Source organism: Gallinula chloropus (genome assembly GCF_964237585.1).
Source record: "Gallinula chloropus genome assembly, chromosome: 19".
Lineage (NCBI taxonomy): Eukaryota > Metazoa > Chordata > Aves > Gruiformes > Rallidae > Gallinula > Gallinula chloropus.
Window position 1 is genome coordinate 10,769,021 of NC_140104.1, and position 14,020 is coordinate 10,783,040.

The window sequence follows — 14,020 nt, forward strand, 5'->3', positions numbered from 1 at the left end:
TTCTGTGTGTTTTGTGGGTTGTTTGGGGTTTTTTTCTTTAATAGCTGCTACAAGAACTTCTAATATGGGGCTCCATTGAGGAGAACACACTGAGCTGTGTGAATGCTTACAAGATTTGTCCATTGCACTTAGCAACTAGCAGTGTAAAGGCTCCACAGCTGTCTGTTTCCACAGGCAGACCCCTAGAAGCTAGTGCTTAAAATGCTGCTGTTACTGCCTGTCAAACCAAAATAGGCCAAAACATGGAGTGAGTCCATTGAATAGCTGCTGCCCCTGAGGTGTTAAGCAACACAATTGAAATGTGCAGAGATTTTGGCTGCATGGGCAGTGTGGATCGCCAGGACAGCTGTCCAGTCTTTGGAGCTGTGGACTGCAACCAGTCTGCCTTGGATGCATCCTTGAGCCAGTGTGTTATTGCAAAAGCTTGAATAATGGAAAGTTACTGCACTGGATCCTTCTTTAGCTAGGCCAGTCTTGGGTCTGTACCCCAGAGAGTGTCCCAGAGTGTCCTGCCAGCCAGTGAACGCAGCTGACACTTCATCTGGGGAACAAGGACTTGGCTGTCTGAAGGAGCTGCTGCTGCTCTGGTGGCTGCTCTTCATCTGTGCATTTGCACCCTTCTGAGTGATGCTACGGCTTGTTTTCTGGTGGCTCTGGAATTCACTGGTGTTTTCATTTTGAAGGGGATGGGAATGCCAGCTTCCTTCTCAAATAGCTGAGCTAATTCTAAGGTATGATGAGCAGAAGGTATTCCTGCCAGCTCTTACTTGTTGTAGATGGTTGGCAGGTTTTAGCTTGAATTTGTGGTTGCAGGTGGCTCCAAGTGAACTACTTCACAGTCTCGTTCTAGCTCTGTTCTTAGAAATACAAGACCAATAGGTTATTCTAGTTATTCTCATATCTCACAGGTTCAGCTAATTGAAATGAGAACAACAGAGTATCCAGCAGGAGTTACCTGCATTTAACTCTGGCTTAAAAAATGAATCTGTGCAATAAGCACCAATAACGTAGTTCAGAAGATTCTCAGGGAAAAAAACATCCATTTACCTTAAGGAAACTGAACTTTTTCACTCCTCCCCTTTTCTGAGTTTGATGCTTTAACATGATAGTTCCTGTAGGTTTTGTAAATGTGTCTATTCCAGAATCTCCCCCTCTCCTGTTGCTTCCCATCCTCTCCTGCCCTGGGTGGCAGGTGGGTACGTGTCCTCTTTGGTGGGGCTGAACCAGTGACCCCGGTACATTCAGTTCCTCTTTTCCTTTTTCCATTGATCCTCTTTGGAATTGCCCTTTATCTCATTCCCCAGCCCATGAAATCCCTCACACACCTTCTCTTAGTTTCCATCTGTGTGCTGTGGGGTGTAAGCCAGAAAGCCCTGTGTGCAGGATAAAGCACCTTCCACATCGCGCTGAAGCCAGCTGATAGTTTCACTCTCCGCTGACATTCTGGCTTCAGTTTCAGCCCTTCCCCACGTGTCTGCAGAACAGCAACTCCCTGTGTTTTGTCCCCACTTTCCTGTTTCAGAAGTACAGTAGAAACACATTGTTTTGTGTTTATAAAGTGACCCTGGATTATAGGAGTAACCCCAGCGACAGAACATGCCGATCCGCTCTACTCCTGCCACGACACAATCTGTGCCAGTGTCCCTGCTCCTTGAGGATGTGTTCAGCCTAAAGGATGGTAGGATGAGTAGTAGAAGAATGAGAGCAGTGCATTAACTATGCTGCAGCTTGGTAAATTAAGTAGAAAAGAACTCTGTGACCCCTGAATACTTCAGAGAATTAAGTGCCCGCCACGCGACTTCATCAGCAAACCGTTAACAGCCCCATTGACTGGCAGAGGTTCCTTGCAACCACCCACTTGGCTGGTTTGTGTCTTGAAAAATGACCAAAATACACAGTGCCACACTTGCTCCTCACTGTGGATCAGTTCTGTGAGAGTCCTGCTGGACCACACGCTGCCAGCAAAGGGTGGGTGCTCGCTGGAGAGGAGAGCTGCTGCACCAGGGCAGCCCAAAGCAAAATTACCTTTTCTTTAGGAACAAAAGTACCTTTTTCCTTCCTTGTGCTGAACTCTGATTTTCTCAGGATATCTCAGCATGGTATGTGTTTAAAATGCATTGCTCCTGCAGACCTATAGGAACATGGGAGCTTTCCATGCATAAAACAGATCTGATACCCCATCTCCAGCTCCTGCCTGGCAATGCCTGCATAAACGTACTGTGAAGCAGAATTAATTGCTGAGATCTCTCTACTGAGGTATTGCTGTGGGCTCTAGCAGGTAGGCCTAGTAAAATTCCACAGCACATTAGAGATTGTGCATATTAATTTTGCATCTGAAGCAGCATAGTATGTCAAATTTCCACTTTCAGGTCTATCTGTGCCACCTCCCTCCCCCTCCCTGGTCCTATCTGGCAGGTTTATTACTTACTGGCTTTGTGGATTGTTCCACTTGATTGCTGACACTGGACTATGAATTAATCAATCTATGTGAGGGTAATAAGAAACCCCAAACCAATGGAGATGTTTTACCCAGAAGTAAACTGCGTGTTTGTCCCTCGGCCTCCCTTGTTTGGCAGGGGTCATTGGAAGGCCCTGTAAAAACATGCTAAATCCCACAGTGGCAAAAATACTGGTAATGTTGAGTTTTTAAAAGGGTTTTGAGGGAACACGAAGTGACAGCTGAGCAGAAAGTGAGTTGTGCTGTAGTGACAGCTACACCGAGCAGCAGCGAGGATTTCCTCTGCCTCCTACAATCAAACCAGGGAAATACAAGTCTTTGGAGTCTCCATGTACTGAAACATATTAACTTTTCTCTCTTTTCCTATGTATGCAGGAGGCAGACAGTGGGGAAGAAGAATGCCGGTCCCAACCCAGAAGGTAAGATTGTCACTTGAGGCTTGTGAGAGTCCTCAAGGTCATCTTCCTATGTGAAATATTCAGCAGGGGTCGGGGTGGGAGGGCAGGTTTGTTCTTGTTCTGAAACATGCATCATGTTCTGCCTACTGTTAATGTCACACCACTGCCTCATGAGAACTTTAATGAAAAATATATTCAACTCTGGCCTAAATGATGCTCCCAGGAAGGGGGCTGCTGCAGCAGGAAACAGCAAAAGTCAGATCACACTAAAAAAAGTTATATATACATATATACACACATATATAATTTTTCTATGCATATATATATGGGGAATGGATCACAAAGATGTCAGTAAGTATATTCTCCAAACTGCTGCTAGCATCCAGGAAGTGGTATCTTGCCTGCAGACATCTTCTGAATAAGATGGTGATACTCCACTTCTTTGAGTGTGTGGAGAGTTTGCTTGTGTCTTAGGAGCAGATCCTGGTTGTGGTGTTCCCCTCCAAGATCATGTGTAGTTTTTTTTCAGGATTTGCCCCATCATCAAAATATTCTGAGGGGAATAACCACTCTAATAAACTCTTGTTCTCTGCTTTAAAAGTTTGTGTTGCCATCAGGAGCTGAATTGGATAATTCCAGTTGGCAGGAGCGTCACAGGAGAGACTTCAGCAGCAGCAGTCATGCTCTTAACTGCATTCCTTCACCTCCTGGCTATGCCCTCATCACCTTTGGGATTTGTCAAAAGTTGTATTTCTAGAGGCTGAAGCACAGGGTGACCCTGTGCCATAAGGACACCTGCTTCTTAGAACACCGTGTTCAGTGGATGTGTAGATACTTGCTACTGATTCAGATAGGGTTGGGGGGGGTTAAATTGGGATTGTTTAGCATGGAGATGTGTTGTGTTTGTAAATGCCATTTTCAGATGCTTCAGGAAATATCTTTTTGGACAAATGTTTATCCCTAAAAAACCAAACAAACATTGAAACTCAACTCAGTGAAGAGTGACAGGTATTGATGGCTGTGTTCTAACAGAGCTGTAGTCTTAAGGGTAGGTTTCCTGAAGATTTATCTCCTGTCCTCTAAGCCATCAAAATAATAATTTCAGCTCAAATTAATAAAAGCAAAAGCTGTCTGTTCTAGGAGAGGTCGCTGGCAGCAGGATCACTTTCTTGTTGCAGTCAAGTTTTATGAAAGGTGTAAGATTCCCTCCAGAGGGAGAAAAGGGGAAGTGAAGGTGACATAGTTCTCACTTTATGAGAACTCTTTGGCTGTTACAGTTCTTCTTTTAATGTTGTTTCTGTTGGTAGGCAACAACAGAAGCTGTAATTTCTAGTGTTTAGTAGGCTTGAACAAGATTTGGACTTTGAGTTTGGGGTCAGCATGGGTGGATCTGCAGAAGAAACGGCTGTCAGGGTAGCACCTTCCCACCGTTTTAGTGCAGCCCTGTGTGGCACAGGAGAGGTGACTGGTCTGTTTTCTTCAGTCTTCCACCCTTAAGTGGTGACTTAAGAATTGTTGTTTCTTCATTTCACAGCTTTCATGACTGAGAGGAAAGCTGGAAAGTACAATTCCCAACGGCTCAAACTGAACTCAGCTAAACTCTGATTTTTAATTTCACTCTTAGCCTTCCAGCAGTCACAAGATCAGCTTATGACTTGATCTCAGTGTACATAATGCATTGGAGGGGACAGGAGGTATTTAATTGTTGTGGGCACTTAGCAACAATTGCAGGTTATGTCTGAAACAAGCTTTTTTAAATATATTTTAAATAACTTCCTGGGGTAGGAAATGACAACCTGCTGTTGATGTGGTGATCTGAACTGCGTGACTCCTGTTGCTGAGGTCAGAAAGCTAACTGAAACCAAGATCCTTCTTAAGGAAAACAAGGGGGTGGGTGTGAAATGTGTTTGATTACAGTAGGATAAAAATAATAGTCAAATGTGGGTAAGTCGTCAACCTGGAGTCCTGCTGTGGAAAAGCAGCAGAAGCTATAAACAGCTTCTGAGTGTATCTGAGCCTGGGTTTTCAAGGGAGCGCAGCAACTAGTAGCTATGAAAGATGGAGACAGTAAAAAGGACTGAGTTTGGCTTTAAAAGCCAAGGTACATTACCAGCAGCAGTGTCACTGAATAGTGCTCTACAGCAGCCCAGCTTTCCCAGCTACCTGCCTGGGCAAGGCCAGGCTGGTGAAGTTCTCCTGAGACATAATTCAGGTAACCTGGCTGTAGCTACAGTCAGTGTTTGGGATGGGATGTTTGCTGGTTGTAAAATTCTTCTGAGGAGGAGTCCTTTTGTCTCCTGCAGTCATGTCAAGTTGTTTCAACACTACCTCAGGGCAGCATGGTTGGCTTCTGGCATGCCCAGGCTCATCCTGTTAACTGGACATTGAATGCAAGAGCACTGCTAAGAGCATGTTTGGGTTAATAACTTACTTATATTTATAAAATAGGATGTTAGTGCATAAAGATGTTATAATTTGTAGGAGGGAATTAGCTTAAGATCTGAGCATAAGCACACAGACGTGTTTGGTGTCAGAAAACGTGATGGGTCTTGAGGCCTTCATTTCCATCCTCCTGAGCCCCTGTGTCTCTGCACAGCCTAGGGATTGCTATCTCAAATGAGACAAGTGTTCCACTGAGATCCAGCTCGACAGCATTGCTAGGTCCATGGCTAGCAATTTCTAGATAGCTTCTTGTGTCAGGTTTCTGCTCTTTATCTTCTCTCACTCATGAGATCTGGGTTATATCTTGAGGTGGAGGGGGAAGACTGGTAGCATGACAGGAGTGACTAGTGCTTGTTGAGCAGAGGCTAAGAACAGCATCAAGTCTAAAATGTTCTCCAAAGAGGCAGAGAAATTAGTTTCAAACAGGAACTTATACTTCTAGGTGTGTATATATATATATATATATATATATTATACTTCTGCCCAGGGAGGTGGTGGAGTCTCTTTCACTGGAGATATTCAAGACCCACCTGAACGCCTATCTGAGTGAGATGTCCTAGGGAGCTGCTTTGGCAGGGGGGTTGGACCCGATGAGCTCTCAAGGTCCCTTCCAACCCCTACAATTCTGTGATTCTATGATACACAAAGATCCTTCTGCCTAAAAATCTATCTGGGTGCTGACCTGTTTGTGCTCTGAGATCCAAGCCCACAGAGGTCTGATTGCCTGGACTCTAGTCCCACAGACAAGGTGAAAGGCATGTGAAAAGGTTGTTTAAACTTGAACCTGCTTTACAGAGCAGTCAGATTAGCTGATGGGTCTGCACTCACCTCTTTGGGGTTTGCCTGCATGAAGAGAGAGCATCAGTCAGTCCTCTTCCCCCAGCACTGCCTCCCTTCGGCTCCTGTGTGCGCGGAAGGTATGGGCCTTCCCATATCTCACCAAGACTCCTGTTCTGAAGGCTGTTTCTGCCAGAACCATCACAGGATGAGGAGTTTTCTGCTTTGTGTGCTAGCAGAAGCCACTTAAAGCTTTTCTCCAAAAGGTGGGAAGAGCTGTAAGATGTGCAGAAGGAGTGTTCACGTGTGATCTGCAGTTAGCCTTGGAAGATGCTTGAAATGGTACTTTCTGGCAGATTCTTTCCATCTGATGCAAAGAGAAATGCCTTGTTTTCCTACTTGAGAAAAGTACTTGAGTGTACTGAGCGTGCACCTCTTCTATAAGATTTCTGCCCATTACTAGAAACCCCACAGCAAATCAGAGCTGCAAATACCTGAAGCTGAGCAGTGAATAGGAGAAAACTATCTTGGCCTCCCCACTCGTAAAATGGTTTGGATGTTTTCCTCTCCCACCCATGCCCTGCTTTGGGGGAAGCCTGGGAGGGTCTCTGTACCCTGTCATAGCTGTGACTCTTCTTGCAGTTCATGAGCAGATTCCCAAACCCCTGATGTGGGTCCAAGTTCTTGTTCTGGAGCCCCTGATCAAGCTGGTCTACGTCACCTGTAGACATAGACCTCTTGGCTAGTGGGACTAAAACAGAGTACTGCCTAAGCAGATGTCCTGAACAAGCTATTAATTACATTTATTACCTTCATAGCTGTCTTCTAGACTTTTTTAATAGGCTATCTAGAGGCTGTACAGCTCACTGGCCTGCACATCTTCTGTACCCAGACATGCTGCTGCCACGCCAAATACACTTTTAATGGAGCATCTGTGTTAACAACGTCTTTGCATCATCCTGATGTTGTTAAAACTCAGAAAAAATACGTGTGTATTGAGCTCTGAGTTGTGTTTACACCAACTGACTACTGATGTTCAGGTTTTGTGTGTGTCTGTGCCAAGGTTGCAGGGATTCAGCATCTTTGTTTTGCTGACAAACGACATCTCCAGGGCCTGGGGCAGCACGGATGCTGCAGTCTGTGTTGGATTTGATGTCAGGATCTGCTAGTAGCTTTTGGGGTGTATGTTTGAAATGGGGCCTCCATTTCCACACTGTCTGTGAATTTACCAGTTCTCTGTGACTTGAAGCAGCTCTGCTGAAATGCAGCATTTGGGGCTGCGCAGTAACTGCTGCATATAAAACTGAGTGAGCTCATTGCCTAGCAAGGCTGCTGGGGACTTCAGAGCAGTTCACTGAACTTTTATAGCCTGGTGCTTGGTCAGACTAAAGTCCACTTGCTTAGGTAGAGCTAAAGAGCCTGTCTATTCCCTTCTGGTGCCACAGAAAGTTAGAAAGTCCTGCTTGAAATCTGGGGTTTGTTACTTGAAAATGTTTTCTAAAAGTGCTTGTCCACCCTCCTTCAAATCAGGCCAGGAGGGTGATGTTAAAAAAGGAAAAAATACCCAGGTCCAACACCTTTTTCAACCCAAGGAAGCTTACCTTGCCTTTTGGTTTGTTTTTTTAAATCAAAATAGTTCCTTCCAGGAGTGAACTGGGAAGGAAAGCAAATCAGATTATTGCTGTGATAACAGTTGGATATGCCAAGATGCCTCAAGGTTTCCAGCTGTGAGTAAATACCTTTGTTGGAGGAGCGGAAGAGCACAGTCTGACGCAGGATCTTACGGCTTGTAACAGTGTAAGAGCTGTAAAACAGAGAAGTGGAATCGGTGCCTGTATTTCCTTGTATAGGGCAACAGCTCTATAAATAGTAAACCAACTTTGTTTGATTTTTAAACTGAGACCCATTGTCAGCTTCTCCCTCCCTGAGGGTTACAGCAGATGTGTGCTAGGACCTGGGAGAGGGAGGGGAGCGACACCAAATTGACTGCACTTCAGAAGGCTCATTTGCAGATGTGTGAATCTGCATCCTCCTGTATCTTCTGTGACTCCTGGAGATGTGTATCATTGCCATTTGGTGCTCCTGTGGTGGGCTCCTGATGCTTCTGGTTATCCTTAAAGCCTGTCTGGTGTTACAGGAGAGACTTCCAAACACCATGCACTGTGAGTTCTAGCAGCTAAACCTTCCTCCTTTGCTTACTGCTGCAGCTGCCAAACACTTACTTTGTTGGTACTTGAACAGTAGCTGGATCTTCTAATGGGTGTGCAAGACAGCTTGTTAACTCCAGATCTTGAGTAAGAGGGACCTCTGTGTGTGGTGTACAGGAAAGCTTGTGTTTATCCATGCTGGAGATTACTAAGCTCTTATAGTATGACCCTTATCTTTGGAACGTGCTTCCTGAATCCATCTTTCTGTCTTTCCTTTCAGTGACAGCTTAGCCTCTCAGTGCCATTTACTGCAGCTGCTTGTGGAGAATGTAATACTGAGATAAGAACAGTTCTGTTCATCTGCCAGCTCTGCTCACCAGAGAAAGTTCTGTGGGCTGCACCTCAGGAGTCATGAAAGTGGGGCTGCGGTCTTCATTTCTGAGTGCCAGGTGTTTTATCACCAACCTGTGAGCAAAGATGTAGTGCTTGTAGTAAAGCTTGGGGTTGTTAGATTAGTAACAGGTATCTGCAGGGCTAGTTCACTGCAAGATCTCTCTCTGTGGTTACATGTTCAGTCCAGTCTGATGACATACCTGTGGATCACAGTAATGCCTGAGATGACTTGAGATGTGATCCCCAGGCTGAAGGATCAAGCAGACTAATGCTGTCCCTTTATCAAATTACTGGGCAAAGGTAGAGTATTATAGCAGGGAGCCTGCCCAAAATCTGAATGCTGATGGAAAGATTGTTAATGTGTCGCTCTGAGCATGTGAACAGGGGAGAAAGAGGAGCAAGGCAAAGACAAACTGGGAAGTAAAAGGAATGAAGGTGGGTCAGATCCTTCAACTGCCATAAGGGTCTGAGCGAGCCCAGAAGAGCTGCTCTCATGTACTTGGGCTCCTTCTTCTTCAGAGGTTAGCAAAGGAGCTGCTGATCAGAAGGTGCTGTAAGGATTCCATGCATGCCTGTGTCTCCTGCCCAGCTTGAACCAGGTGCTCTAAGCTAAAGGAATCTAAGTGACGGAAAGATCCCTGGTGTAAATAGAAAGGGAAACTGAAACAGACGTTGTGGTCCCTTTCAAAGTAGGGGACCTTGGCAAAGCTTCAAAGTCAAATGAGAATCCTCAGTTTTCAGAGCTGTGTGGATTTCAGACACTTCCATGTATTTTGAGAATCTGGGCCAGGGTTTCTGGACTTGCTGCCATTCAGCTCTTTGATTTCATTACATCAAAACCACTCCTTTATTAAATTAGCTAAAAAACCAAGGGTGTGGTTTTGACAGTTGAGAGGATTTAGGTATTTCTCTTCCATACTTCATTGAAATAACACATCACCCATTTTATGACCTCAGACATGTCATACAGGCCAGTTTCTTCCTTGCTGGACTTAGAGCAGTGCTGTTTGCAAGGCTCTGGATTAACTTTTTCAGTAGCAATGTAGATGTTTACAGAGAGAGCAGTTTGCTGTGAAGTAAGATGTAGTTTTTGCATCCAAAGAACTTGTTTCTTCAAAGCTCCTCTTGAATTGCTTGAATGCACATGGAAGGCAGCTCTCCAGAAAGCAGGAGGAGAAGGTGGCTGTGGGAGAAGTTCCAGCAAAAGCTGGGTCTCATCATGTTATCTCAGTCTAACATTTAGTGTTGCTTGTTGAGAGACCAGAAGGATAGATGTTGCTGCTTGGTGGCACTGCTCTGGTCCTTCCCTGCTCTTTGCTTCTGCCTCTGTAAAATGGGTGTAATTGAGCATCCATCTCTTTGTGTCAGACCCTCTAAGATTTAATGATAAGTAAACTATACAATGATTGGGCGTGGGGTTTGTGAGGGAAGAGTTTAATGAAGTGGTAATACTGCAAAATAGGTGTTGAATTCTCAGCTAAGAAGTCTAATCATTGATCATGATGGGCAACTGACCAAACGAGCTTTAAAAGCAGGGTTTTGTTCTTAGGTGATGCTTATCACCCTACCCTGTGTCTGTCTGATTTCTTTGCTCAAGAACTGAAAACACAAATACTCTTTGACAGCTTAAATAACCAAATTTAGAATGTGGCTTCCTGTTCTGACTGGTTCTTCAGGATTCAAGTACAGTTTTGCATGCTTTCCCTGTTCCTGCCTCCCCCCTCTCCTTTTTCTTTATTATTATTTTTTTTTAAACTAGATATGGGCTCCTTTTATAACTACTTTCTTAAATTTCCCTTACTGCCTGTAATAAAGCTGGGGGATGTAAGTGCTGCCTTGGTGGGTGGTATGCCTCTTACTGGGAAAACTTTCTTTCTTGCCTGTGCTCTATCTCAATCTGCCCTGCATGCGTTGGCTTGTTTCTGATCACTGCTACTGCAATGGCTTCGTGTTTTCCTGCTGAGTTGGACTGCACAACGCAGTTGGCTTTGTCTCCCAGGCTAAAAATGGCCAGGAGACTTCTGACAGATGAATTTCTCCCTCCGAGGTGGGGAGGTGGCAGGAGACAAGGCGGGAGGGTGCTGCTCTGGCGGTGTCTATCTGTTTACAGGTTTGCTGCGCTAATTTAAGGCTCTCCCCAGATAAGTCATCTGTTTGGAGCCTTAATCCACTCAGACTCATCTGGAGACTCTGTTCCTTGCTGAAAGCCACATATCCTCACAGCAACAGGATAAATTAACCCACTTCCCACCAGAAGATCAGGGTCATCAGATCCTTTGACCCTCTCAAACTGCTGCAGTGTGGCACCATCTTCAAAGCCACCACTCAGGACCCTTTTCCCCCATCAGAGCTGATGAGGAGACAGCTGTCCCTGTAGGGAAAGACCACTGGTGAGGAGAACAAAGCACCCAGCCCCACCTTTGCACACGGAAATGAACTTGCTGCCTCTGCTCTCTCTGGCTGTGCCTGTGTGAGACTCCAGCCCTGGGCTGTGGGCAGCGACGTGTTGTTTTCAAAACTCTCTTCACTTTAGGTACCTGACACAGGAAACAGCTGCACAGCAGCAAAGAACAAACTTTCCATATGCACACTGAAATGAAGGTGGCTGCGCAGGCACTGCCGTAGCTCAGCACTCTGTGGGAGAGGATGTGATGGTGGTGAGGGGGAGGTTTGTTTGCCTAACACAGCAGCTTCACAAGTTTTTTTCATAACGTCCTGAAAACGTGGGTCCAGGTTCTGCACTGCCTTATCTATTGCACTGATGCTAATAGGCCAAAATTCCTATGGCTGACATCATCCCACTGTTCCTCTTACCTTGAAGATGACTAACGTTACAGTTCTAGTACCTTCCACACATTTACCCTGCTGTGTTGGAGGAAGTGAAGAGCATTGCTTGTTTTTTCAGGGAATACCTGGACTTCAGTCCAAAGGGACTTAATACCCTTCATACCGACTGGGATGAGTTTTTAGAGAGACTATGGCAACATATCTTCATTAGGCTCTTCAGAAGGGGAGAATTAAGAGGACCAAAGAAGTCCTGCTGGCAGACATACTCTGAAATGAAGAGGTCACTGGGCCTCAGAGTAGGCTAAGGATTGAACATGCCTAAAGAGACAATTCACACTCCAGATTTAATCATCTTAGCATGTTAGCAGACACTCAGCAGGCTCCTGTGGGATAGGAGTGGGTGGAACATGGTGACACCCACACCTTTGTGTGGTCTGACAAGAAGCAGCCATTCAGCCTTCAGCTGTTGATCTTGGATGGAAACACTGGTTTGGTTAATGCCCTCTTTGCGTGTGGCCTGTGCCTGGACTGCGTGTCCAGCCGTGAGCGTGCTTCCTGCAGCTCTGGGCATGCTCATGCAAAACCTGCCCCCAGTGCCTCCTGCATTCTACTGGTGACAGACCTACTGAGGCCTCAGCTACACAAGGAGAATCCCAGCTCCATGCTGGACACAGAATGACTCTGTTACATCACTGCAGGATCAAAGCATGGTCAAATGTCCAAGGGGAGCCAAGCAGCTGAAATGACTGGTGCAAGCTGTTGTACGGCTTGAGATGCAGACACTGGGGGAGATGATGATTCTATGAATAAATCATATTGTTCTTTTACAGCATGTCATACATATGTCATGCAAGTGTAGTCCATGAGTTTGTGGGGTGGTCAGAGGTTAAATGAAATCCTGCTGCCCAACAAGGGTCATGTTGGACGGAGTGCAGATGCGGTGGTGTTTACCGCTTGCCTCTGCAGCAGGCAGCATGTGGCCCTGCTAATCCTGTGACCTCCTGGGGAGCATGAAATGCCGACCCAGAACTCAGACAGGCAGTGCCCTTTTCCCTGCAGCAAAGTGTCATTTCATGCTCTGGGCTGGGCAGCACCCAAGACCCCAGGCAGATGTATTTACCTCTTGTCAGACAGTGATTAATGGCTGTGCTCACATGCTCTATTGCAGCATGGTAGTGATTTAAACTGCTACCTGTCATCGCTGTAATTTTGTGCACTTTAAATTCTTTATGTATTTGTCCCAGCAGAGTGCACCTGCTTCCAGCAAGGAGCAGTTTCTTGGCTGTCTTGTGACCTGCTGCCTTCAACTCCGTCTGGTTGTGCATCCCCTCGAAGCCTCTTTCTGCCTGCTCTTTGCTCCCACGTGCTGAGAGATCAGGTTATTGAGTCAATACTTCTGCTCGTGGCTAAATGTAGGCTGCAACTTTGACAGAGAAACAGGCTTGTTCCTTAGGTCTGCTTTTGAAAAGCAGAATTGGAAAATAACACATGCTGTACGAATGGACAGTAGGAACTGAAACACTGATCTCACTAACGCAGCCTGAAGGCAGTGTCAGTCTCAGGCTGGTATTTCAGTCCTTAGAGCAACAAAACCAGGCTCAAGCACCTCTTACTACTGCAGGTTTCAAGATAGGAACTTTCTTGAGGATTTCCTACTTCTGTTGAGTAAAGTTTCAGAAAAGAAAAAAAAACTCTGTGATGTTTCCATCTTCGTTTGGTCTCAGCATATGGACACGCACTGCATGACTTAATTATTCCAGGACTAATTAATTTACACATCTGTTATCTATATGTCAGCTGGTTTAAGAGCATTGCTTGTAGTTAATCACTGCAGTTGTTTTGGGCAGTTTTTAAGGGCTTGTGTTTGTAATGTTAGTTGCATGTAAGAAATCTGACATCTGTCCAGACAGCACCTAAGTGCATTTAGTCTTCTACAATGTTCAAGTAAAGCCCTTCTGTTCTGTTCTAATTAATAACTTAAGTTCTGAGGGGTTTTTTTTTCAGTCTGTGAATGTGTGGTATGTGTTACTACGGAATATGAGGTTCTTGCCAGTCTCTTGACCTCTGGAAGGATTGAGTTACCCTCCATTTCTCTAATGTGCTGATTTTTCCATTGCTCCTTGCAACAGACTTCATTTCTGCCTAACAAAATGATTTTTTTTGGCACTGCAGCAAGCTGGCACTGCATTTTCTTTACAGCTGTGAGGAGCCATAACCAGTGATGTGCTCTTGGCTAGATAAGATGACATTGCTTAAATTAATGCAACCAAACCATATTCTAGCAAAATTGCAGCATCACCAACCTGGCTGCTTTGTCCTTTTCTCTGCGAATCCCTGAACCAGGATGGTCGAGACCTTTCAGACAATCTCAGTCCTGAAGCAGTTGTCATGATGCTGTGTAATTTTTTTAAACCCCCTCTCTGCTTCTCTGAAAGTTTCAGCTAATAGTTGGAAATAAAGCCCAGACTCAGTTTTCCTTTGGCTTCGAGCTCTGCTGCCTGGTCACAGGGGCGGTTGGTTTTATGCTATCGAGTAGGTGTCGTGGATAGAGGTGTGTGTGTTTGAACTTGAATCTCCCACTGCCAGCTCACTTGTGCCTTCTTAACTGGCTCTGAGCA

The 14,020-nt window shown here is 45.3% G+C and overlaps 1 protein-coding gene across 1 annotated transcript in view; it reads left to right on the forward strand.

The window, feature by feature from the left end:
• SSH2 (slingshot protein phosphatase 2) overlaps positions 1–14,020 on the forward strand; it is a 95,236-nt gene that overhangs the window by 29,708 nt on the left and 51,508 nt on the right. The window contains exon 2 of the mRNA XM_084272907.1: positions 2,834–2,877. Coding sequence (XP_084129033.1) covers positions 2,834–2,877 — 44 coding nt within the window. The remainder of the gene's footprint in view (positions 1–2,833; positions 2,878–14,020) is intronic.